The following is a 27,286-nucleotide window of genomic DNA, read 5'->3' as shown; positions in this document are numbered from 1 at the left end:
AAGCAGTACACTGCTAAACTAAACAAATACAAAACTGATGAGAAATCAGCCACTGTAAATTTGCAATACTTTTGTCATTATGCTTGGGTTAATCTAATGAACCTCCACTTCAAGAAGAATTGATATTTCTCTAATTTTGAATCCCCAAATAGCAACTATTAACTTCCAAATTTGGCTCATATGGAGAAAGTCTAAATGTCTTTAATGCTCTGTACTGAATGGTGGAAACATATTCACAAATTTATACTTATTTTCATGGGAATCACACTACCATAAACATACCATTAAGGTACAGGTTGCCAATGCTTTACAATGAAAAGGAAAAACTATGAAATAAAGAAAACAAATTATTCTCTTGGGAAACAAGCAGGAAGGTCAGTTCCCTACTTGGCAATGTTGAAACAATCAGTCCTAGCACACTTCCGTCAAGAAAGAGAAAAAACAGAGGGATTCCCTTTTGGCGGGATCAGGAGGAAATAACAGGTTTTCTCCTTCCTGACAAGAACATGTAAAAGTTCTCCTCTCCTCTGTCTCTGTAAAAACACTGATGGCTATGCTGCCATGTTTCACAGTGCTGCAGATTCCAAACTCAGCCTATCACTTCAACTGTCCAGGGCAGAGTTTGTATCTTTGCTTCTAGAAGCCTTTTCAGCCTTCCCATGCTCCCGGTCCCTGAAATTAAGGAACTTTAAATCAGCATCTCATTGTCTTTTTCTTCCAAGAAACCAGCAGAAAATCTTCTTTTTCCTTCATAAAAATATTTTAACAGCAACCCACAGAGTTGAATTAAGCCCGTCAATACATCTCACAACACCTAATCTACAGTGGAAGAGGACAAATAGTTTGAACGTCACTTTGGCTCTACAGCTCATTTTTACCAGCTCCTTCCCTCAGCCAAGGGGCTACAGATTATTCAACAGGGTTTTTCCAACTATAGTATTTTCTTGAATTTCATAGCCTGTTTTCCTGCCTTCAAGTCTGCCTTATACGTGCATGCTACACAGCAGATGAACTTCCATGAAGACTTTTTCCATACCATACATATGTTACATAGTTACATACATACATGGGAGGTGCCCTCTGCTCTCCAGTAGAAATGTCGGGCTGGAGCAAACCGCAAGATCTGTTCTTGAAACAGCCTTTTCCAGCTGCACATTCTAAGAGAGGACAGAAAATCTGCCTGTGCATGTGCTGGGTAGGCTGTTCCCGTGCTTTAAGCCCAGATACGATGAGAAAAGAGGATACTGTGTACAGTTTTCCTGGTTTAGAATTTGGGGTCTGCCTACCTGCTCTGCAAACATGAAGTATCTGAAGGTCTTCAGATCTGCCTGTGGTGCTTATGGAACACCACAACATGACTGGACAGGTCAAACTACCGGCTGAAGCCAACTTAGCACTTACTGTTCTCTCATCCTCCACCTCTATACTTACACATTCCTCCTCTACAAGTTGTCTGGATTTAACTTGCTGCAACACAGATAGCAGAATTTTGGAGTGGACCTTATGATTTCAAATAAATCTTTGTGCAATAAATGTCTCAGTCAGCAACTCTCTAGCTGGGACACTCTAGAAACCCTAATGCAATACCATTAATTGTAAAACAGTTCATCCAAAAGAATTCAGCATGGATTACAAAACACTGGATTGTTACTTTAAAAAAAACCAGGCGTCTACTGGTTCATAAAGGAATCCCTTTCAAGAAAAAAATGATTGCACAAGATAGTAAGATGGACAAACTCTGGGTTTTTTTGAAATCATCCCAAAAATCTTTTGAAAGGTCAAGTAATTGTAGTCAGACATCACAAACATTTAGCTATGCATGCTACAGATTCAGACCCTACACACTTATTATACTCAGCAATGAGTAGTTTTCTGCTTTCCATCTCTGTTGTGTAATACAGGATTTCAATGAAGAATGTAAGCAGCTAAGGAAGGAAAGTGACTGCTTTTTACAGTAAAAGCTGTGTAACCTGGCATCCACTGCTCTGCATCGCTTTTGTCAGCAGAGAGACTGATATTCAGATAGAGATGGAGCATGTGAGAAATACACTAAAATGGCTGCAGTAACAAACCAGGAAGCCTGAAATGACCTGCAGGAAAACATAAGGAAGTATTCAGTAAGAAAAGCAAGAAGTTTTAATTAAAAAAACCCCACCAACTAAAATCCAACGCTCTGGGAAAAAACAGCAGCAAGTATCAATACATAGGAGTGCTGTGTTTAAGAAACAGACTACAGGCCAAATTCTACTTCCCCTTGAACAGCACGAAGTCACCAGTGCCTGACTACAGTTGTGCAGTGAAGAATGACTATTGTAAGCTGGTTCCCTGCTTTTGTAAAGCTGGCAGAGCTGCTTTTGTGCCAGCTGCTGCAAGCTACAGAGGAGTAATGAATTCTACTGTCAATCTTCTGGCATAGGTTAAAGCCAGCTTGGGGTCTGTTCCAACTCATGCCAAGGCCAGCAGTTCAGCCAAGGATTTGTATCCTTAATTCCTGTCTCATGTATATTGTGTACTACACAAATGTGAAAAGAAATTGCTTCCTAAGTAAGACTAGAGAATCATAAATAAAGCACACCACTTTTCAACATTTGCAGAAAATGCAAAGGAGGAAATAATGCTTGAAACGTGTTAATTCTAGCACATTTGTTTTGCAAGATGAAGCAGTATTTTTGAAATGAGGTCGTAATATGATAATAAAAAGAACTGATTCCTGAACCACATTAACAGCAGTGACTTTTTAAAGAAACTCAGTTATGTGTGAAAAGCAGGAAGCAAAGACTATAAGCTCTCTTGGTTTTACATGAAGTTATTCACAAATGACAATGCAGAAGAAGCGCCTGAGGAAGACAGTATGAAAAATTAAGGAAAACATTAACAGATCAATACTTGAGGCTACCTTCAATGTATTTTAATATAACAGGGTTTTCAAAATAATCCTGAAGTAACTCATGAAACAAGTTCTAACAGACATTTTTAAAGATAAGAAAATAAATAATCTACATACTACATTAAAAAGTATTTGGTTCCATTACATTTCTACTATTTAAAGTAAAAATTTAAAGCATTCTACAAAGGACCTTCAAACTAAAAGGGTGATTTGCTGTGAAACACAAAAACCAGCCAAAACTAAACCACAAACTCCTGTTTCATAAACAATTACAATTTGAATTCCAAGATGATTTTCCAAAAGTGTGTTGGCTTATTTGCACATAGTAAGACAAAAAGCTTCACCTTCCTAAATCTATTACTGTGACTACTGCAACCTACTGATGTGATCTAACCCTTAGTTATTTAAAAACAATAGACTACAAAAGAAAATTCTCTTTGAGCACATAGCTCAGTCATCCAAGGAAATAACTCTCATTTCTGCCAGCTGATCTTGAGACAGGGCAGTGATCCAAAATTACTAACATCATCCAGCCTTCTGGAAAGCAACTGAATTAAATCAGTTAAAGCAAAGTAAGTGTTCACCACCATAAAACAATGGCACTTAGTAGAGGAGAACCTCTGATACTTGTTGAGTAGATTTTCTTCCCTGTGGTCCACAAGAATTAAGTGGCAAACATGCCATTATTCTCATGTGCCCCAGCCAGTGCCGCCACAGACAGTTAAGAAGCCCCTTGATGTTGGAACTGGCACAAAAATCCTTTTGGTATTTTTTGCTTTCTGAATAACTGGAGAATGAGCTACACCAGCACCTACTGATACGGAATAGAATTCTACAACTGATTCTGTATCCATCCCTGTATGATGTGGCAGTTTTACAACAGGAAAGCGACAGGATACAGTCTGGTACAGCTCTGTACTCCAGCTCCTTCACAGATGTGGGTCTACTCGAAGCAGTGGACTTTGCAAAGCTTTTAAAGCCAACCAGACTGTATTTTCCAGGCACCTAAATATTCTGTCAGGGCCTACTCCGACCTTCACATCCTCAAAATTTTCTGCACCAACTGATTTTGAAATAACGCTCACGTGGTATTCTGAATAGGCGAAAAAAGAACATTACTATACAAAAGACCTAACACTGATGTTTAAGAAAGCATTATTTTAAAATTCTATTAAACCAAATGCATGGAATTAAAGTGTCAACTACCTAAACTAGATTCACGCAAGATGTTACTGAGCCCAGTAAAAGAGATATTTAATTTGTGGGGTTTAACCTTATTTAGATTTGTCTCTGAAACTATCAGTACTTAATTAAATTATACTTAATTTTTAAAATTAAGTTTAAGTTGCAGTTATTTCTCTTCTAGAAATAGGATCACCTTATATGATAAGGCTGAGTAAATGAATTTCTCATGAGGTATCCGTAGTTACAAAACAACCTAACTCTGACTATTAACTTACTAATAAAAAAGACCAACGATCTGTTTGATTAAGGAATTCTTTTTGGGAAGGGCTGGTTGCTGTTTTGGTTTAGTTTTTTTGTTACATGAAGCTTGATAAGGCTATTCTCAGGAAAATGAGAAGGTGTATTTCCCAAACCACACTGTGTAATTTGGCTGTTGCACCTTTCCTTTCCTTACTGGAAAAAGCAATACTCTTACCATATGAAGTCACTTTGAAGGCATCCCAAATAAAGGTCTGAAGATAGTCAGGACACTAATTTATTCTGAAGAAAGAAAATACTACTTTATAAAAGAATGTAGACTATAAAAATCATCCAAGAGGCAGAAGTTAAACCTTTCTTGGAATAGCTACAGCCAAGGAGAGAATGGACACCAACCACTAACTAAATATTGCATAACAGGTGATCGAAGCAAGCAGTACCAAATGGAAAACTATTCTGACCCACTCAAATACAGATTTTTTCCAAACTTCCTTTAAAAGCAAAAGGTTTTAAGTGAAGAAGAGAGTTATGTAACGCTTGTTTTTTGAAACTCTCCTTTGCAAGATTCCTCATAAAGTAAGTGTAACTGAGAGTTATAGAGCATGAGATAACAGGTAGGACCAAGAAGACATGAGGAGAAATTATGCTTTAGGTTACCTCAATTAACTGTGGAGTGCTACCAATTAATACTGAAAGCAATTCTTACAGGCTGGTTTTAGGGAAGACAGAAATAATAACTTATCGCAAAGCTCCCTAGGAACTGTCACCACTGATGGTAAAAGACACACAGCAAGAAGAAAGCAAACACCGTATTTGGTGCTATCCACAATACCTGCACACCAGTGGCTTTCTGAAGCTCTGCAGAACTCCTGTGAGAAAACAGAAATCAGTACTTCATGGCTAATTTCTATTTCTGAAGAAAGAAAAAAATAAAACCCCAAAAATTTAAAGCATTCTACAAAGGACCTTCAAACTAAAAGGGTGATTTGCTGTGAAACACAAAAACCAGCCAAAACTAAACCACAAACTCCTGTTTCATAAACAATTACAGGAAATACTAAACTCCTTCTGTAGCATACCTACCTTAAAACTAGAAGACTAACATTTTATAACCCATAATAATCCTGCTTAGATACTCTCCAAAACACCACTGCACTTCCTCAATAATACACAATTGTAAATACGAAAAGGACTTTTTTCCAAAAGGTTCTGCTAAGCCTAAAACCAACATCTGACATAACAACATGTGTTTACAACTTTTCTATCATCTAGTGCTTGTGGAGAAGAAATTTTTCTGGTGGGCACAGAAGTTGTAGATAACACAGCATTCATGTACACTTACACGTATGAGTAACCTACACCAATCCTATTCCTTCAGTCTGCCCACCAAGTGATGGAAGATCTTTTTTCCGTACAGAAATATACAGCCTAAAATCACGCAAAATGAGGAGGCACAGGATGAGAAATTACACTGAACTGACAGTGGCACTCAAGGCTACACAAACCAGCAGTTAACGCTTCCCACTGTTAAAGAAACATAAAGAAAGGTGAGGGAGCTCTGTCTCCACTCAGTTTTTGCTCCATAGGGAACACCACTAAGAAGCAAGCTGGTTATGTTACATCACAACTACTTCCACTGCAATTCCACATATTGATTCATAGAGTAAGAGCAATATTCTCCAATTAACTTAGGGGTGAGGAACCAAAAGGAGAAGAAATCAAAACAAATTCCCTCTTACTTAACTGTAATGCAACTACAGTAAAACTCTGAATTCCCTCACAGAGCCTTTGTCACAACAACAGCGTTGAGAGTGCCTGCTGGCACAGACACAGCTTATGTCGACAGAAGTGACTTTATGCTGACATAGCAGTCCCATCATTTCAAACAAACTTTGTTCTTTCCTTTCAGAGGAGGAATTTTTCTTCAGTATGCTGTTTCTTTGACCTGTCTGCACTGCCCCAGCTGGGCCTGCTCCACCAACTTATATGAAGAGATTCATATAATTTCCAACTGCGGAAGTGCTGTCCTCAAGTCAAAATACACTTCTATTTTAACTTTCTACTGGTGTTCCTGTACTTCCAACTTTACATTCACTAAGTAGGATAAATACTAATTACTCCAACCTCATCATCAACAAACAGGCTGATTCTGGGAATACAGATGAGTCTCAGACTTAAGAATATTTAGGTTAATTTAATTTAATAAAAAAGACTTCTTGCTCAAATCTGTGACATAAGGAAATATTATAAATACTTCAGAAGAGGCAAATGGTTAAGTAACAAAAAAAACCTAAAGAGCACAAGAGATAGTCAACTTCTGTATTAAACTGGTTTCTTCCAAACCTTCTTACATACTTCACTTCCAAACAGCTTAAATACTACACTTGAAAAGATTAAAATGTGGATTTTACCTACTATTACAAAACCAACTTTTTCCTTCTTTCCTAAAAAAGGAAATGTGAAAGACCACTGCTGATACTGTAGTATAAAGGTCTTTTCAGCTCCTCACACCACCCCACCGGCAAGTAGGCTGGAAGGCACAAGAAGCTGGGAGAAGACATAGCAAGGACAGCTGATCCCAACTGGCCAAAGGAATATTCCATACCATATCACACATGGTCAGCACATAAATTAAGGGCAAAGCTGGCCAGGGGCTGCTGCTTGGGAACTGGCTGGACACTGGCCAGTGGATGGTGAGCAACTTCACTGGGCATCACTTGTTTTTGTATATTCTAATTCTTTTATCATTATCATCCTTTCCTTTTTTGTGCTAATAAACTATCACAACACAAGAATTTTAATTTTTTCTTCCTGATTCTCTTCCTCATCCCACTGGGGATGTGGGGTGTTGTGTGAGTGCCTGAGCTGTGTTTAGCTGCCTGTTAGGTTAAAACATGACATCCAGTCAGCAGGGACCTCCTCAGACCCCAAGGCCTTTAATACATGATCAAGAGAGGTCTTGCTGTAACATCCAGTACCTCTTTCAGTACTCTAGGATGAAACCCATCAGGCTCCATGGACTTCTGAACACTCAGCTGAAACAGCTGGTCCCTTACAATTCCAGTGTTCCACAAATGAGAACTCACTATTCCCACACTTATAACACTCAGACACAGGGTACTGGTCAGTCCAAAGCCTTTCATGTTTTCCCCCTGCTTATAAGAACCATGGCTCTGTATCTTCAAATTCACTTACAGCCAACAGATTTCTAGCTGGCAATTCTGATGGCAAATGTTACAACCATATTTCAAATAATGATTGCAAAGAGAAAAAATCAATCAACATCATTAAGAGTTTGCACTTGAATTTGAACTGGAAAGTACATTACACATTTTTTAGTATTACTGGGAAAAAAACCCAGCATAAACTGGAAGCTAAGTTACAGCTAAAATTCTTTTAATATACCTTTATTCCCCCCTTGGAAATAATGTATCATATTTTAGGGAAGCATACTATTTACATTTGTTACATCTGAAGACCAGAAGGTACTTTCAGATGCCTAACTAGGAATCACTTGTGAACCACAGTAAGTTATGATACTATGCTGATACATATCCTTTTCAGCAGCAATGACAACAGGATGGAGTGTTCAGAACGGTATTTATATTAGCAAAAAGTATTTATTTAAAGTTTGATTTTGAAGTTCAAGATTATTGTCTGTTCTGGAAACAAAGAAAACAATTCTGCACAAGCCTGAATTCTGAAGACATAAAAGCCCACACCCAGAAATACGGTAACATGAAGAGTGATGAGCAAGTAACTTTGAGAAAAATGTGTAATTTTAAATACAGTGACTGGGTTGTGATAAACACATAATTTTTGCTGCAGTGATTTAAAATGATAACTCTCCTTGACTATCACTTCAACTCCCTGAGGGAGGTTAACATATCCAGAGAGGAACTTCCAGACAGGAAGATCTATGGGTCAATACAGTTCTTTAGCATTTTAACACAAACCTGTGTTCTGTTACACTGGCACGGACTTCTGCTGAAGCAGTTTAGGTAGGGGCTTGCTTATTCAATAATAGCACCAAAATGTCAATGTTGACATATTAAAAGACAAAGAATCAGCATTTTTGCCAAATCATTTTTAAGACCATTTGTAATTACTCACTGAAGTTTAATCCATGAGATTATGTAATCTCCAACTGTAAAATTAAAGACTAAGAAACATGTTAAATTCTTTTGTTATTTTTAATTAGTAAGCACACAAACTGAAGAACCACCTCACCTGATAGAGTTTCGGCTCCTGTTTTCTATTTTCATTAAAATTCGTACATCTGACTGAGGAGATGCTGTATAGATTTTTAATCTGAAAAAAAAAAGGCAGCAAAGATGCAGAAATGATGTACAATGACTTTTCTTCCCGTCATCCATAAGATATGCATGTCAACAGCCAAAACAATGTATTTTTTTCATGAAAACAATAATTTGTCACATATTGTTTCCTATAAATGAGGGTTATAGTTATCAGTATGTTTTTCTAATTATTTTGAAGATGTAAATCCTCACCTCCACTGAGGTAAATTATGGTTACATTTTTCAGAATTATAATTGCTTTACTTGGTCTTTAAGCCGTGAGTCAGTTTCTTAATGTTTTGCTGGTTTAAATTTGGTGGCTATACCCCAGGGTTAGTTGGTTGGTGAATGTTAGGATGGTTTTCACCACAGGAATTAAAGATGTACTGCTGACTGGGAACTCAGCTCTGCAAGCTGATAATGCAGCTAATTTAAGCCATTTATTCAGAACCATTCCCTTCTTTTATTAGTGCATTATATCAACTAGGCAGAAAAGTTATTCAATACACACCTTTGACAAACTACAGGATCTGACTCCACTGGATCAATGTATGGCTTGAGGATATCAGCAAGTGTTTTATCATCAGGCACCCTTTCACCAAAGATAAAAATCAAGCATGTGAGACATTGATCATCATGTACACAAATAACTATTATGAGTCACTTGGAGGAAGCTGTATATTAGCACGTTATAGTGGCACAGTTGAGTAGTTTATGGGAGGATCATAGATGTGTATCAATACTGCACAGATATGGGCAGCTTTATCTCAATTTCAGCACTGGGATTTCACAGGCACGTACGAGGAGTAAACAGATGCATATCTCTAGTTTCTAACCCTGCAAAAGAAACATGCTGTTCCTGCAGCCCTAGAAGCAGACAAGGGCATACTTCTCACCTCCCTTCAGGCTAGGAAAAAAGGAGAAACATCTGTCAATAAAAGCTTATTTTTTTGCCTTTTCGAAACATGTTTGTGGACTTTCCTACAAAGCAAACAATGCAACCATTTCACCCTGTATGAAGGTCAGCTCCACAGTGCAGGTGAGGAGAGGTGGCAAATCTTGCTGAACATCTGCTCCATGAGAACAGAATACGTTAGGTGTAGGGGTACTGCTATCGTGAATATACAACCTCTCTATTTACATAAATAAAAGGACTAACAACCAAACATTTTGCCTGATTTGAAAAGTCTGCTAGCTTTCAAAGAGGGAAAGACTAAACAACTTTCAATATTTTTTAAATTGAAATGCCCTTTTAATTAAGACTAAAATTAATACCTGAGTTTACCTTGTATAACAGAACTCAGTAAGAACTGATCAAAATATTTTGCAGTTCAACTTCAGCAGATTAATTTAAACCTTATAAAAATCTTTTTTAAAGCTCTGTACCCTTTTAAAGTGTATTCAGCATGACAGTGAGGAAATACGAGCTTCAAATGCCAGTAGAACTTGTTCTCCCTGAAAAGAAAAAGAAATGCATATTCTTAGTGTTAGTTGGTAACAACTACTATTTATTTTTTCTATGATAAAGCTTGGTAGCCGACAGCATGGGTGCAGAAGAAAATACAGAGTTAAGATTTTGAATGGCTTCAAAGAGTAAAAGGGGTGTGCAGAGAAGCTGAGATGTTCTTTGAAAGATGTAATGCTCCCACATCCTGCTGAATTTCAAGTCCTCATGGGATGAAAATCTGTTCCTTACAAATATAGTAAGATATCACCCATTAACTGATCAACGGTATTTCACATTTTAAAAGGGAGAATATTCCAGCTGCCCTTTAATTTCAGAAAAGGAAACTGCTTTTTGGCATATCACCCAGGACAGATTACCAAACCTCTGCAACAATAATAGCCAGAGCCCCAGCTGAGGCCAGGTCCTACAGAACACAGGGGACTCATCTTTTCCCAGCAATGATGGCCTCAAATGTGTCACGGCCAGGGAGGGAAGTTGCCTTCTGGCATAATATGGACAAGAGAAGTCAGAAAGAACAAACATTTTACAGCAAGATCGTAAAACTTGTGGTACAGACGAAGTGATGTCACATTCCCTTCTTCTGTATGTTAGCTGTTATTTTTATGAGGCATCTTCCCTTTCCAGCTAGCACAATGAATACCTGAGAAAAGAAGCTCCTGAAGCATAGTTCGAGACTAGTATCACCTTAAGAAAGGCAGTATTAGGTAGAGAGTACTTTGCTACATCAGGCAGTCTCTATTTGCCTTTTTGCTCATTTGCAGAAAATCTGCAGAAACCTTTCTAAAAGATTCCCCTACGAGAAAGCACAACCTAAAAGGTAGGTTCCTGGCCTTTTGCTCTGGTTTAGAAATTCACACTCATGACAAACAGCAAAGATTTAGAAATCAGAGCTCAAACACCTGCGAAGGACAGGGACATCTAATGGTGTCTCTTTTTTAACTACTTTTTTAAACATTATTTAAGACCAATGAATCATTGTATCCAGGATAATCACCCTCAGTTATGCAAAAATTCTGGTCTACAATCAAAAGTAAACACAGTGTTGTTCCAACATGTTGTTTAATTTGTTTATCAGGCAGATGAAACATCATCCAGCAGGTTCTAGCTGGCTGCAGAGATGAGTGTACGTGCATCCACCAGCAAAATAGTAAACTTAGGTGCTATGATCAATTAACTCTTACAGCAATTTTTAAATCCAAGCACTTTTTATAAAGTGAGATTATCAAATAAATAATTCCCTTACCTAGTTGTTCCTAGGAGAAAACTGAGTTTTACAGCTGAACTATACTTTCTGGAGTATAAGTAAAATCAGACGTATTAGTATTTACCAAAAAAAGAGCAAGCAGGAACGCCCTTCCCAAGAAGGTAATAATTAGAATAAAAAGAATTAATGAAGCCCAGGGTCCCCAAAACAATGTGTGCCTCAGCAGAGTTGTGCAGCATGCCTTGTGATTCCTCCTTTCTCTCTGCTCATGTTTGCTAAAGTGGAGAATGAGAATGCCCTCCTTGAATGAGAAGGTGAAATTAGAGAACATCAGGTCTGAAAGAGGTAAGAAGACCAGAGCTGGAGGATAACACAGAAAACATTATTAATCATACAGCATATATATAAAATCAGAAGCTGGCATAGTATTTGGACCCATGATTTTTATCCTGTTTTGCATATTGGTATGATAGTCTAGAATTACCAAATTGCAAATGTTTTTAAATAACTCGAAATCATTGAGTGGAATTTTGGGAGTTTTTTGCAAGGTCAGGGAAACAAGGTTTTGCAATTCTTACCTTGACAGGTGAAGGAAGCACCAGTGATACCATACACACAGAGTAAACTGGAATATCAATAGGGTTATGTAACCAGTTCAGTTCCCTTGCAATTAACAAGCTTGTGATTCCTCTCAGACACATTAATATCTGCCATTTAACATGGAATGGTATTATTTCAAAGCACTTTCCCAGGGAGACCTTAGTAAAATTTAGTAAGCTTTAGACACAGAAATAGGGTCACCACCATTAGCTGAAGGAAACACTAATGATAGGCACATTTATTAAAATGTTTATAAGGACTGTTCAGATGAGGGTTTTGTTCTATATTATTAACTAACATGAGGCTTGCTAGCATTTTTTCCTTTAACTCACCATCTTCCACAATTTTTTCAAACAGGCCATGTTTACCTATTCTAAATATTTGAAGATATAACCCTTTCTGTGATACTTTGATCTTTAAATCAAGACAGCCAAATCAATGTGACAAGACAAACCATGACACAGCTCACAGAAACATGCATGTGGCCCAGAGGACTGTCTCTAATACAGGCACTTGAAAAAGAAATGCTCCAGAAAAGTACTTTAGCTATCTGCTATCTGTTGCTAGGAACACTCTTCACGTGTCTGTACAAACGGTTGTCACACAGCACATCCTCATTTCACATGCAAGACTGGTTCCCTGTGGGCTCACTGAGGCAGACTCAGTTCATCATCGCAGCTGAAAAATCAGCTTAAGAGGGTTCTTCTCAGACATCTGCCCCCCCTCCCCCTTCCAGGCACAATCTAGTCTATGGAATAGTGCACAGAAAGTGCTGTGAAGCTGAAGCTAAAAAGTTCATTTCTTGTCAAGAAGTTCCACTATGAAAAACAAAATGTTTGATTTTTTTCTCAGCAAACGAATACCAAAACTGCAATTAATGACTTCATCTCTCTTCAAAGTACTCTTGCCTGGAAGTAAATGGCAAGCAGAAAGAGGCAAGACAGATTAAAAACAGGATAAAAGTAAGAAAGAGGAAAAAGAAGCCTGGAACAGGATAGCCTCATACTCTTCACTGTACAATGAAGTCTTGAAAAACAACCTGCTGGGTGCCTGTTGAAGTGAAGCATCCCTTACCATCACTGATCTGTGCCCAGAGAAATTGATGTCAACTGTAGATGCTATCAAAGCTGCTTTACAGCAAGTTCTGATTAAAGTTAGATATCCTGGCTCCAGATCTCACTGACTTCATTTTCCATTATGGCTCACTGGGGTAGTATTTCCTTCAAATACAACAGACATGTACTATGTTCATTTTCTAAATGAAAATGCCTCATTGCGTAAGTCATCTGCACTTAAGTAAGCTCACTCCATGAAGCATTCCATGCCACTCTGCTGCCATGGGCTGGAGCAGGGCAGCACAAGCTGCAGAGCTCAGGGAACTGCACTGTCCCATTTCAGTATCACTACATCATCTCCTGCCAGCGTACCAGGAGCCATGGACTTGCAAGCTCATTCCCCACTTCCCATTTGACCTGATGGCTGGAGCTTCCCAGCTGATGCTCCTGCTGTTGGTTTCAGCCTGGCCTCATCCTTCACCCCTTTCCCAGAGGCTTCCTATCCCAGCTATTCACCCCACCAACTCCATGGCAGAACATATCCAGTCGGGAACTCTCAGTTGTATTGAAAATAAGGGCACCACAGGAAATGTAGGGTGAAGCAGTACATTAAAAATAATTTATGAATAAGAAGTCAGATGTACCATGAGTTAACACTGTGGACTCAGACTCTACTTTCTAATGACCCTCCATTACCTAGATATTCAATATTACACATTAGTCTAATCCCTGTGTTGCCCAGCATTGGCACGTATGCTTCCACAACATCGGATTTAGCAAACAAACTCATGGAATCCAGGAAATGAAGAGTCTGGTTAACACATTGAAACGACACAGATCAGTCCTCCAGCGCTGGCACAGGCAGGGGATGACACAAGAACACATCTTGTACTTCCTAGTTTTGGACTACTCTCATTCCTGCCTTGTACTGCCCAACAGCTTGGCTCACAGGGAGAGTGTGAAGAGGACATGGGAGAAGCCTGTTCTCAGTTTTCCACGCACAGATGTTGAGCAGCTTCCAGCCTCCACCCTCTGGAGCAATCAGTCTATAAATCTTGACTAACAAATAGCATGAGAAGGGGCTCACATCTACAGGAGAGGGACACACCAGACCCTGAGCACTGTCAGGTGCTAAGCTCATATAATAGATATATGACTATTTGCGCAGCTTTACCTCATTCCAATGTGAGATTTAACAAAATGTTATGGGTGTCACGAAGTCCCATGAGATAGGTGCTAAATGCCTGATATTCACTGGTTTGATCAAACTTGATTCCTTAGAATCCATTTAAAGACAGTAAGCAGAACATGCCAATTAAAAAAACAAACCCAACAACCAAAAACCAAAAGAAACCTGCCCAAAAAACAGATGTTAATTTTTAATATGCATCACTGAATTTGAACAGCCTGTGAAATAATTCCATGCCTATTTGCCAAGAAGTCACCTTCTTTGCCCCATCCTCTTAGTTTTTAAATCTGCTTCTACAAAACCAACAAAAATTACACAATACACATGAATGTGTAATTTGCTCAAAGTTTAATTTGTCCCCAATGCAAGCTATGCTTCAGTGTGTACCTAAAAAGGCTTTCTAGAGGAAAAAGAACACGGTACATGAAGGCAAATGTCTGTCAGCACAGCTATGTACCATGCCCAGGATCTTCCCAACAGCGTCAAACCTCCCTGTGTCTGCCCCCTTCCTGTTCTTCTGTCCTCTTAGCTACTGACCCCAGCATTCCTGGGCTTCCTGCACTTGCTCTTGAAGGCTACTCCTTAGCCTAAACCTGTTAAGTGTCTTTATCGTTTTATTCGAAACATTAAGGAACTTCCCCGTTAAAGTGAAACTCAACTCTAAGCCTGAGAAACTTTTTCCAGCATGAGCCTAGTAAAAAGGATCTGTAAAAGGCAGAATATGCAGCAGCCAAAGACGGGGAAGTCAGTGCAGAGGGAGGCAACCTCTGCAAGGTCTGGGGCAGACCTGGTCTGTTCTGAGGGGAGACCTATAAATCTGGGGCAGAGAGACGAGAAAATACCTCAGATTTCCTTCCTTTCCATTGGTTCACCCTGGGTTTTCTTTAACAGAACTGATAAATATGTAACTTTAAAAGGTTAAACTTCTACATCTATTTGATGCTAACGTTCTGCTAAAAACTACTTTATGCACAAAACCAAAGCCCCCTATGCTTTTCTCCAGAACTGCCTAAACGATCCAGGTGTGTGTATGGAGCAGTTTCCAGGTGGGTTATTACTCTGTCAGAGACAGACCTCTGGTGGCCAGCCAGAGACTGACACTGCAGAGTGCACAGCTCCGAGAACACAGGGAAAATGCATCCTGAAAACACAGCTTGCCACCAAAACTGAGACCATGAACAAAACAAGTAAAGGAGCCATCAGGGGGATGTGAGTCATCAGGGATCTCCCTGGTGTGAGAAGCTCAGAAGGCATTTATATTTCATCTCAGTATATCACTGAGTTGAACTGTAGGCCTGATTTCTGTCACAACGAAATACTTTGTCATTTCTTTTATTTTTACTGTGAAAATACTTTGAAACACAAATTCCGAATATAAGAGAAAAACCACAGAGTGGATAAAGGAAAAAATATTTAAATTTTCCTTAGCCTTCTTCCTGAATTCGCATCTGTCTGTACTTGTCTCTCTAAGCTGTGCTGTATCAAACACTCACGCTCTCCAGCACAGCAACTCCCGTCACAGAATACAACACAGGTACTGAAGCACCTCCTCAGATCTGAAGTCAGCCTTTTCAAAGACAGGGACTTGTGCGAGCTTTCTACATCAATCCCTTAGAATAGACCTCTAAAGAAGCATTTTCTTCTTCCAGCAGAAAAACTAAGTGTTAATTAAAAGGAAAAAAGCACAACAGCACTGATTCTTCCTATCGTTACTCAGTGTTAGCATTTTTCAAAATACAGCATGAATTATGTAAGCCTTTAAACTGAGCTCAACCAACCTTAAAAAAACAGAAAACCTGAAGCATAAAATATTAAATAGTTTTTGAAAAAAAAAAAAAAAGGTGCATCTAACAGATTTTAAAGCAAGCATATTGGTATGAACTCAAATTCTCATCATTATATGCTCAGTAAAAATAAAATATTGCTGACTGTAACCAACTGAAGACTCACATGAAATTGAAGGTGGTGGAATTTTCTCTTCTTTTTGTAAATCCAACAGGCAGTGTCTTTAGCTCAATATTACACCCTCGAGCTTTGTTCCTCAAGCAGTACAACTGGCAAAAAAATAAGACCATTTTTTAAAAAAATATGAAAATATTAAACCCATGAAAATTGAACAATAAAAAGCTGTAGAAAAGGCCATATTTAATTAAATACTCTGAATTTTTAAAAAACCAACCTGAATGAAAAAAAAAATGAAGTAAGCCTAGAAACTCTCTGAAACATTTTCGTAAGATTTTATTATTAAAAAAGAACATGCCAATTATCTCCTCATAGTAAAAGTTCTTTAACATACCATGAAGATCACAGTGTGACCACTGTGGGTGCAATACCACCACAACGATGCTTTTTGGGTTACAACCCTGCTGGCAGAAGGGATGCACAAGCACCATCCCAGCCACCAACAAATTCTGATTTGAAGGTAGCACTAAGGGCATCATCCCATTAACATGCCCAGTATCACACCCCTAAACCTGCTACCCATGCAGGCTCACCATCTTCAGCACAAATTTTCAGGACATCATGGTGCTAAATACACACACACACAGAGTAATGACTCCAGCCAGAGAGGAAGCTGGAATCTTCTGAATTTATTCTGTTATCAATGTAAATTCTGAGTTCAGTGCTGTATTTAAAGATATCTTCACAAGACTAGAAAATAAAATGGCCCTGATGCCTTTTTGTGACTTATCAATGAGTCTAAGTACTTTGGAGTAGGCTTGGTTGGGCTTTTTTGTTTCATTTGTTTGCTCACTGTTTTTAGTTTGGGGAGTGTTTAGTTGCTGAAAGAGCCTCAGCAAAAACCCCCTCTCCCTTAGAAGGCTGGCTTTTATATCACTGTTGCTTAGATTTATTCTTTGAGGAGCTCTAGCTGCCTTCATTTGGTATGTAGAGAAGCATGTAAAAATTTTTAGGCAATTAATAAATCCACTGTTTATCTGAGAAGTGTGTACTTAAAAATTCAAAAGTTGTGGAGGTGTCAGGAAACATTCAGAATTTCTTAACTCACATCTATCATTCAACAGCAACAGTGGTCATGCATAAATTTTAAGAATGCATATAGTTAGCAATCTATTCTTCCAAGCAACTGGATGTAGCCATCTATTACTGCATAAACCTAATGACTTCTTTTGATTTCTGTCTCTAAAATTCAGGGTCATTCATACCTTCATAAGAGAGGCACCAGCTCTAGAGTCTGGATTGGGACTGCCTCAGTGGGAATTCAAAGGTAGCCTACCCTAACTCCAACACAGCAAGAGGATAATCAAAAACTTACAAGTCTTTTTGTTGCTGGACTATGCACCATACAATGTCGAGCAGCAGCATCAGCTGTCCTTCCTACATCTTCCAGGAAACGATAATCTGAAGGTTAAAAAAAACAAAGAAAAATGTAGCGCCAACCTAGTAAAACCAGGGAGTTTTAGAATACACAAGGTATGTTCTTACCACTCAAAAGGTTCAAGTCAGTAAATTCATTTACTGAGATAAATGCTGTTTTATCCCTGACTCCGTTACAGCTCAGTGCAAGCTTATGTTTCTTTACACACAATAGGCTGAAATGACAAAAAAAAAACCCCAAAACATTAACATGTTCAGCATGAGAATGGGAAAAATAATCAAAACTATTTAGTTCAGATAATAGATACCTGCACGAATATTTCATGCATCGTGGACATCTGTACTTAGCTTCTTCTTTGCTGCAGGTTTCACACCTGAAAGAAGCAAAAACCACTTCTCAATAATGCAGCATTTTTGCACCTGACTGGCCTATAAAAATGTCTGCTCAACAACCAGGCACTAGGCCATCCATCAGCATTTTTAGGAAAAGCTATGTGCACCTTGAAAGGAAAAAGAGAAAATACAAATGCCCTGGATTAGGAAAGGTGGCAGACAAAACATAAGCTATGTGGAGTATCTCCAAACATATACATATTAAAATACAGTAGATGCCTGAAAGAAAAAAAACAAACCACGTGCTAATTCCAGAATTGGAAGCATAGCAAGCCTTTATCAGTTTATGCTTTGTGGCCTGGTTGTATCAGTGCTTTTCTCCTTTTGCCTCACCTGTAATGTGCACTGTACCATGCTGGCTTATAATATTCCCAGTTTTAGGCAGATGGAAAGTAAATTTCAAGGATTCACACTAAAGCCTGAACAATGCATCCCATTTTTTCACTGAAACAAAAAGACCATGACAACATGGTCAGCCAAACAGCTTCTGGCTGTCAGCTGTGCAAACTCCAAAGTAAGGGAACCTTTCAGGCACAAATGTGTAAGCCTTACCAGTATAACAAACAAATATCAATGAAAAATTGAGTTCCTCTACAAATATGACCATGTGTTTTTAACGAGGCTATTAAAAAAGATGTTTCTGCCATTCTTAGGAATAAGTCCTTGATATGTCAACTGAAATAATCATCCTTCTTATTTTAAATCTGATAAATAAAAACGAGAAATAGCATTTCTCCCATATCAGTCAAGTTTTCAAGAATAGTACAAAGCCACCACTTTCAACCATTAGGGGATAAATGTCAGCCCTAACCCATTTCTCTTCCTCTCCCCACCACGTGCTCGCTGCTTGCTGGTAGCGAGGGCCTGAAGAACAAGTTCAGCAATACCATCTCCTGACGAGCTCTGTGTATTAGCAGCACGAAGCCACTCCAAAAACCAGAAAAAAGTGTTTCAAACACTGCAGACCAGAAGCGGGGAGTTACTCTGAACAGGGATTCCCTCTCCGTGCTCTGCAGGATCTCCGCAGTGCCCGCTGCCCGCCACCGCTCCAGCGAGGCTCTGCCCAGCGGCCCCTCGCTCGGTCGGGCCAAACCGCGGGGGAGCAGCGCGGGGGCTGCAGGGCACAGGGCCGCTCGCCGGGCCCCCGGGGCGGGCCCGCGCTGCCCGGGCTGTCCCTCCGGGACGGCGCTCCCGAAGCCCGTGCGGCCGCTGCCGCGCCGTACCTGTGCAGGGCCATCTTCCCGCCGCCCGCCGCCCGCCCGGCGCCGCCGGGCCCGTCCCGCTCCGCCATGGCCGCGCCGCGGGGCCTCACGGGGCGGCGCGGGGCACGCGCGGCCTCTGCTGCGCGGCGGCGCCGCCTGGCGGCCGCGAGCCACAGCGCAGCCGCACGAGGCGATCCCGGACCCGGCGCTCCGGGACCTGCGGGAGTCCGGGGCTGGTGGCCCGGCCAGGGAGGGTTCCCAAGGCTCCGAGGAGGCTTCCCAAAGCGCAGAGGAGGCTTCCCAAAACGCGTCCCGCGCCGCACACCAGCACGCTGCCAAACGGGTGCTTCCGCCCCACGGCGCGACACTCCCCATCCAGGTGACACGGGACATCGCTCTTACCTGGCGGTGCCCCGCTGCCCCGCTCCATCGTCCCCGCTGTCTGCATGGGATGTGCGGCTTTGCCTCAACTAAGGAAATGCACATCCGAGCAGCCTTATAAGAATTTAAGTTCCTCGTTTTTAAAATAGATAATTTCTGAGATGAACAACTCCCAAAAATAGGGCGAGATTAATAAAAATATACATGAAGCAGACATTTTCTAAAAAAATTATAATCTTACAAAATACCCCCAAACACTTGTCAAAACATCACCTCCAAAGCCAAACTAAGGGCAAATGTCAAATCATAATGTCAGTGCATTGATATTGAAAATGCAAAAAAGTGAGACATTTTCTCATCTTTTTGTAGTCTGGTTTGATCTTTTGTTTTATCAGATTTTTCTCGAAGTGGTCAAAAATGATGCTTTGATACAAAATGTAAGGTGGGATGTGCATGTACCTTACTTTGCAAAAGCAAACATTGTCCCTCTGGCAGTATTCCACGACACAGAGCACACCTTCCCTAGGGAAGAGAAGCACTGCCACCTAACAAAAGTGCCCTTCCAGAGGATTTTCATCATTTCTAAGAATGACCTATACAGTATGAAACAGAATAGTAAAAGACAAACAGATAGCTTGGAAGCTTACTTTATTGTACTTTGGTGGTGTGGTTTCCTGCAGATCAAGACAGACAGGTTGTTTGAACACTCCCGGGCTCCCCCAAATACAGTCTGGTATCACCTTGCTGTGTACTCCTGAGCACACTTTGAATTGATAATAGATAGAGGCATATCAATGTAAAGAGTGCTTTTCCTAATGGTAAAACTGTTCTTTTTTACTAAAAAAAAAGTTAATTGAACATTTTAATCTTAGTTTTAAAAACTCAAAATGATCTAATAAATTTTGCCAAAAAAAAGGAATTTCTAAGAGGATGAAATGCTGATTATCATTTAACAGCAGCCATTCAGAAGACACGCTGTAGTAGGTTTTTTCAGAAGTTACAAAATATATACAGAATATATCATCTTAAGATGGCTTTGGCATTAACAGTGTTAACTGAAATACAGACTTTAAAAGTTAAAACTACTTTATGCAGCTCTTCTACAACAATTTTTACAATGGCTGTAATGCAAACCGTTCTGACTATATGCGCCCTATACAATATGCTGTCTTATACACCATTTCCAAAATAGTACACAAAAATATTTTAAACACAAAATCCACATAAATAATGTTTTCATTATGTGAAGTATGTGACCAACGGTTTAAAACAAGTACCTTTACAACAGAAACATATCCTGATGTAGCCAGCACATACAGTCTGAAAGATAAAAAGGGACTCAAATAATCTGTTAAGGCCACAAGCACCCTGTGTTATGAAGAGCACCAAGGCAACACAGACAGGGAACACAAAAGAGGTAGTGTGCCATCTGTTCAGATGTGTGTGTCCACAAAGGACTAGAATAAAACAACGTTTAAGAAAAGAAGACGTATTGTACTGTACTGTGGGATGGTTCACTTTTCATATAAAAGCTATTGCACATTTAGGAGCATTAGCAGGTATTGCTCCTTAGTATCATATGTCTCCAGCTCTCCTCAGGATGGTTTTTGTGCAGTGCTGTTAAAAAATCGCTAAGAACACTTGATGTCCTGAAAAACTCCATGTTCAGATAATCCATTCCAGAAAATTATGCAAGGAAGCACCGAGAAATTTATTTTTAAATACTTTAAGAAAATTGCCTTAGTCTTTTCTTTCTTTCTTTTATTTTTAATGCCATTTCTCCTTAGGAGGAAGTCTTTTTCTTCCTGAGGTTCTTTAACCAACAACACTTGAAACGATTCTTCAGTTTCCTAGTAATTTTGCCTGTAACGGATCATTACTTTTGTATTCAATCTGTGCAGAAACTCCATGCTGATGCAAAAAGAAACCTAGGACAGAAATCCTAGAGGAAGCATACTGAGCCACTTTCTATGAAGTGCTGCTGTCCTGGTTTGAGATGAGGAAGTGCATTAACTTGAACAACTGGAAGCTGATTTGTGTCCTGAGTGTGAAAAAAGAACTGTGTCTTACGCCAGCTGCCATCTTCAATCTGAAACACACAGGAGAAGCATATTAGAGTCACATAAAAGATGAGCTTCAAAACACAAATGAAAATTGTGCTTACAGAGCGAAAGAGAAGCAGTGCACAGAAACATTTCTTCTCTCATCAGTTCCTAAAGAAACTGTGTAATTTAACAAGTGCCATTTCTAAAGCCTGAATTTTCATTCTGAGCGTAACTGTTTCTGAATTTTCCTGGAGGACCTCCCTATTTCTGTGCTGATGTCTTCATACAGTCTCAAAATGCATGAGACATAATGCAAACAGCAAGTACAGATACCCTGTATCACTGCAATTGCTTTTACCCTTGAAGAGATGCTGAATTCAGTATCTAAAGGCTGGCATACGCAGAGCTATGCAAAGAAGCAAGCTATAAGGTATGGGAATCTAAATAATTGTTATTTATTTGCAGAAGGTTAGTAACATCTAAACAGTACCTCCACCATAATTAATGCTGCTGCTAAAAGTATTTACCATGCATTCATCCAGAAGCACTTTAGGTTCAAGTAGCGTATTTGCTTTAAATATTTGACCGTTCCATCCTTTGAAGGTAACCGATGTCTTCCGGCCACCTGCTTTATTTACTCCCCACATCGGTGTGTTCAGACAATGGACTGTGATGCTGTGGGTTGCTTCTGAGCTCAGTAAATGAAGGAAGTTCATCTGCACTTTTCCAACACCAAACTCCAGCTAAATTCCGAGAGAAAAGCATTGTCAGACTTACAGCTGGACTATGCTGAATGGCCACAGCGACACAAAGTGCCATGAACATGTAAGTGTGGTGTTCAGGCATTGGAGCATGTATACATGTTTATATACATTGGGGTCAATGCCAAAGAGCATGATTTGCATTCCTCAGCAGAGATGTTATGTTCTCTTACAGTGATTATTGTAAACAGAAGCTTTCATAGGACATTTTCAAAGCTTAAATATAAACATTTGCTAGTGCTTACAACATTGCTGAAGCACAGCTGGCCAGAAAACACTATTTTTAAATAAGGAAACTGAAACAAATGCTTTTGTGATTCAAACAAAGATAGCAGCAGCAGCAGTGTTTTAACTGAAGCCACATCACACTGCTGTTTAGTCTTCTTAGACCACAGGTTCCAGCAATACTGATAGCCCATTACAGATGCAAAAGTTCATACGTATATTTTGATTTTAGACAGAAAATATAGTAACTCATTACTCAAGAAGAATTTCTCCAAGACCGTTTCATATTCAGGGTTCTTCCACATGTAGGAATGCATATGTGAACTTCACAGTATTTTTGAAGCTCTTCAGTGACTACAATATATATACAGAACTTCACAAACAGAAAATTTCTGCTCCCAAGAGTTCAAGAACTACATGTAAGGAGGAACATGAACTAATGATGTAAAGGAAACGAGTCCCTCCTTAACAGCATTTAAAAGTACCTAAGTGTTGGAAAGCAGTAATAATTTCATCCTTTCTATTGTAACAACCTCAGCATCTCTATGCTTAGGTGCCCTGAGTGATGAGATACTAATGTGGCTTAGAAGTATTTCAGGCTTATTTTTATGCCTTGTATAAGAAAGTATAAAGCAAAACAAAATAATTTTATTGGCATAGTGAGAATTACTAACATATATAGTCTCCAGAAAAACTGTAACTTCTGTACCAGAATATATAACATGTCCTTCCACAAAGATGCACAACAACCCCCCGAAATCTAACACCTTTCCATGAGTTAAGTAAGTAAGCATGCATTTGTTTAGAGTTCAAGCACAGACACAGTGTCTCTAGAAGCAATGCATACCTTTGTCACAGACAATGGTGTTAAACATGTCTGACCACCTGCAGTGAAGTTGCAGAAAACTTCAATGGCATCAGAAGGACATCCAATATTTGGGTCAATCCAGTATTTTCCTGTTAGTATATAATTTCAGACAAAAAATAAAACCTAAATATAATTACTACTAAATAATTTTCTAAAATATTCATACTTCTTGGCAAACATTACATATGTTATCACCATACCTTCACAAGGAAATGAAAGAAAAGGAACATGAAAATATTTTCACTATTAAAATTATACTAATAACAGATACTGAGAAAAATGACTGTAATAAACCACTTCTGATTACAGTTAGAATGGCATTACATGTTTAAATAGGATGGGGATTTTATTTGAAATATTGATTTGGGAACTTCTGAGATACAATGACTGCCAGTGTATCTGACAGTGGTAATGTATTGTATATAATTTTCTCATTAGGAATCTAGAATCTGGTCCACACAAAATTCATTGCAAGATTAGCTATAAATTCTTGGAAAACTTCGAATCACAAAATTGCAGTCAGTTTCAAATTTTCTGGATACATCTGTTTACTGACAGATAGAATCTGTCTAATATTTATATAATATTAGTTATCTACATACTTTCACATTTAAAATTCAGAAATTTTATCTTAAAGATGAAATATAGATAGTTGTGACAGGCGTACTGCAAGAGAATACAATAAAAAAGAATAAAAACATTAAATATAGCACATCAGAATTTTAATGTAGAAAGCAGCATTTGGAAGCAACACCTTTCAAAGGTACTTGTGTTCAAGCTTTAGTGAAAGTGGACACTTACCATCTGACACTTTACGTTCACAATTAAGCAAATCCCTGCAGATACGTGCTGGGTTATCCCGTGTGCCAAGAGGGTTCTTGATGCTGTGCAGTAAATTGCTAAGGTAGTGGAGCGTTTTGAATATCTCTGTACTGTGATCTAGTAAAGTTACTTCAGTATTCTGGTATTTCTGCCAAGGGCCATTAGCAAATGTGTTACCACAAAGAAGTGTCACAACAACAGTAAATGCAGTAAGAGTCAAATGGCCATTGAATAGCCAGACACAATCAAAGTGTTTATATGAATGCAATCAGCCATGTAAAACAACTTAAGGATAACATATCCCAGTAAACAAATTAGTACATTTTATTAAAATTGTCAGAGCAGTGACGTTAAGGCAGGTTTAGGTATGCACATTTGTCATTATGACACATTAACATAAAAATATGGATACAGGGGAAAAAAAGAAAAAAAAGGCGCATTTTTAAAGTAAACTTAGAGGTTTCAGATTTTGAATACTGAAATCTACTCTGAGGCTTAACCTAGAAATTATGTGCAAATTTATTTGACTTCACCCATGTAAGGGATTTTCTTGCAACCAGTGTGGCCAGACACATATATGTTGATATTTTTTTTGATCAAACCCTAAATGCCACTATAATTATCTGTCTGAACAGATACAGTCCACTATGTGTGATAGGCAGTAGATGTTCATTACTACTAATCATGATGAAAGGTAGAAGTCTTGCTGTTTCTCTTAATTTCATTTCCGCTATGTCCTGTAAATCCTAGCATGTTTCATTGCATTCTACAATCAATTGTTATCTATTATTCGTTTTAAACTAAGTCTTTGAAAGGAAACCCTGTTATGTCCTCAAAAAATAAAGTTATAATTGCATACCCTGTATGATATTACAAATACATTTAAATATATACCTCCATCTGCAAGGCAGCATTTGACTCAAACAAAGCTTGAACAGCAGCATTGAGATCCATTTGCTTCTAAAAAAGAGGTATTTCAGAATATAAAAACATGAATAAGAATATACAAAAATGCAGGTGGTAAATTCTTTGAGCACTGGCACAAGTAGTACATTTGAAGAGGATCCTGTTATTTTCACTTTCGATAAAGAACTGTGTTGTAGGTAAAGGTTGTTACAGAATTTACCCTTGGTCCTGGTGGTCCAGGTGGTCCCTGGAAAATGGGAAAAAACAGATATTAGGTACTTTACATCTTTATATAGTGCAGTCAAAATGGAAAAACACAGGCACAGTTTTTTATGCACTTACAGGTGGCCCAGGCTGGCCCTGCCGTCCCTGAAGCCCCTAGAAGAAATGGAAATACAATGCAACAGTTACACATTAAAATCTCTGGTTTTACATTTATGTATTTATTAAATCACAAAATGCCCAATGTGTATAAGGAAGAAGGTGTGATACCAGCTGTGGTAAAGCAGTAGATTATTAGTTACTATTGTTAATGCACCCTGCTCTGTTAACATATGAATATTCATGTTGGAATTGCTGTGTTGTCTGGTTACTTGTTTCTCCAATTACTTCTGGTATTAAGGGAACATTAAAAGTCATAGAAAGTATTAATATATAATGCGCTATACATTATGCCAGTGTTATATGTGTGTTGACAATATAAGTACTAGAAGGGGTAAGTAATCACAAAAACATTGTAAATAATGTTATCAGTAGTTGCAAAAAACTAACTGCTCCACTTTAATCCATGAGCATGTGCCAGGCATTTATCAGTTTAATTCATTAGCAGTGTCAATTTTCAGCCAAAGCATGTTATGTTCATTGTTTTACAGTGATGTGGCAGGCTTCCTTTTTATTCAAGAAGTTATGCCCTTATTTTCTCATTGTTAAGTGGCATCATTTTAGTGTGTAGGATGATTGCAGTGGAGAGGAAGAGAAGGAACAGCTGCTTTTCCTTAGCTTACAGTGCCTACAATGCACGTAGCCTTAAATCTGAGTTTTAGGCTGCCTTAGGATTGAACATGGACCTTTCCAATACAATAAACCCATCTGGGTTTTTCTTTCTTTAATCAACTATTCCCATTAAGATGGAATGGTTGTGAATATTTAATAACATGCAATGACATTTGTATCTCTGTTAGATTCTTATCTTCAAGCTCTATATACTCAAAGTTTCTAGGAGCTGTTGTAACATAAACAGTGGCACAAATGATGGCAAGGAAAAGAATAGGTGGCAGCGCCTTAAGAAGAGAAAAAGAGAAGGAATGAAAGGCATGGGCTAGATCTGCACCTTAAATTAGTAAAAACCTTTCAACACAGCTAAGTCAATTTAAGCAGAACATTCCTTTGTCAGTGCTGCTTGTACCAATTACTTGAGCACAATAAGCCGTTCCAGCAAAAGCCCTCATACATCAGTGTGGTCACGCTAGTACTAAATCTCTGCCAAAAGAGAAATGATCTGATGTGACGTGGTCATGCTGACAAATATTGTGAAACTGATCTAGTCAAATAGGAATTAAGTTGTAAATCACTTGATTTAGTAATAAGAAATGTTTCTGTTGTGAGATTTCACAGCAAGCAAGATCTGTGTGTCACTTCATGCTACAACTGCTGAACTCAGGCTGTGCTCAAGCTGCCAAAAGCAAGGGCAGCTAGAAATTGTTAAAGAAAGGCCAGATTCAATCTAACATGAACTCATTTATATTTTTTAAGAAAAGGATCTCAAACAAGATAGAAGCAATGTACCTAAGTCATGAGGCTGCAAATTTTCACTTCTTAGGAGAATATAATCTGCATTTCTTACTCTCTCTAGACAGTCTCAGACCTACTCCTAAGGCAGAGCATGTGGTAGTACCAGGGAATGCATCTGCCAGGAGTCACAATGACAGCTGCACACATGAAGTTTGTTTGTATGTCACCTGCCCTGGCCATGCCAGAGGGGCTCAGGTGCTGGATTATGAAGGGTGTGAAAAGTGGGGGCCATCATTTAGTTCCAAGCACCAGCTCTATACAAGGCTCTGTTGATGGACTGTAAATGGCTTGTATGTGTTCTTTGGAGAATAGAGGAAATTCAAAACTGAAGCAACTTCTGGGTGTTTAGATAGATGATTTTCTGATACTTAACCAAGAAGACCTTAATAAGATAAGGCCTATGGGTTGT

At 38.8% G+C, this 27,286-nt stretch overlaps 2 protein-coding genes across 4 annotated transcripts in view; both read right to left on the bottom strand.

The window, feature by feature from the left end:
- ZNHIT6 (zinc finger HIT-type containing 6) overlaps window positions 1–19,178 on the bottom strand; it is a 30,342-nt gene extending 11,164 nt beyond the window's left edge. The window contains exons 1-8 of the mRNA XM_048312454.1: window positions 19,100–19,178; window positions 17,792–17,857; window positions 17,592–17,698; window positions 17,422–17,507; window positions 16,095–16,198; window positions 10,015–10,083; window positions 9,140–9,220; window positions 8,561–8,641 (exon numbers count right to left, since the gene is read on the bottom strand). Of these exons, the coding sequence (XP_048168411.1) occupies window positions 8,561–8,641; window positions 9,140–9,220; window positions 10,015–10,083; window positions 16,095–16,198; window positions 17,422–17,507; window positions 17,592–17,698; window positions 17,792–17,857; window positions 19,100–19,167 (662 nt within the window). The 5' untranslated portion in view covers window positions 19,168–19,178. The remainder of the gene's footprint in view (window positions 1–8,560; window positions 8,642–9,139; window positions 9,221–10,014; window positions 10,084–16,094; window positions 16,199–17,421; window positions 17,508–17,591; window positions 17,699–17,791; window positions 17,858–19,099) is intronic.
- A 912-nt stretch (window positions 19,179–20,090) lies between these two features.
- The window catches only part of COL24A1 (collagen type XXIV alpha 1 chain), a 127,395-nt gene continuing 120,199 nt past the window's right edge, over window positions 20,091–27,286 (bottom strand). For 2 of the 3 annotated variants that reach the window (XM_048313209.1, XM_048313210.1), the window contains 7 exons: window positions 25,429–25,464; window positions 25,307–25,333; window positions 25,075–25,140; window positions 24,160–24,328; window positions 23,338–23,447; window positions 22,032–22,247; window positions 20,091–21,548 (listed from right to left, as the gene is read on the bottom strand). In XM_048313209.1, the coding sequence (XP_048169166.1) occupies window positions 21,402–21,548; window positions 22,032–22,247; window positions 23,338–23,447; window positions 24,160–24,328; window positions 25,075–25,140; window positions 25,307–25,333; window positions 25,429–25,464 (771 nt within the window). In that variant the 3' untranslated portion in view covers window positions 20,091–21,401. The remainder of the gene's footprint in view (window positions 21,549–22,031; window positions 22,248–23,337; window positions 23,448–24,159; window positions 24,329–25,074; window positions 25,141–25,306; window positions 25,334–25,428; window positions 25,465–27,286) is intronic. The other variant, XM_048313211.1, reaches the window with a different exon arrangement.

The sequence above is a fragment of the Corvus hawaiiensis genome, chromosome 9 (genome assembly GCF_020740725.1).
Source record: "Corvus hawaiiensis isolate bCorHaw1 chromosome 9, bCorHaw1.pri.cur, whole genome shotgun sequence".
NCBI lineage: Eukaryota > Metazoa > Chordata > Aves > Passeriformes > Corvidae > Corvus > Corvus hawaiiensis.
Note: the sequence above shows the minus strand (reverse complement) of the source record. Positions and strands in the feature narration are given on the sequence as shown.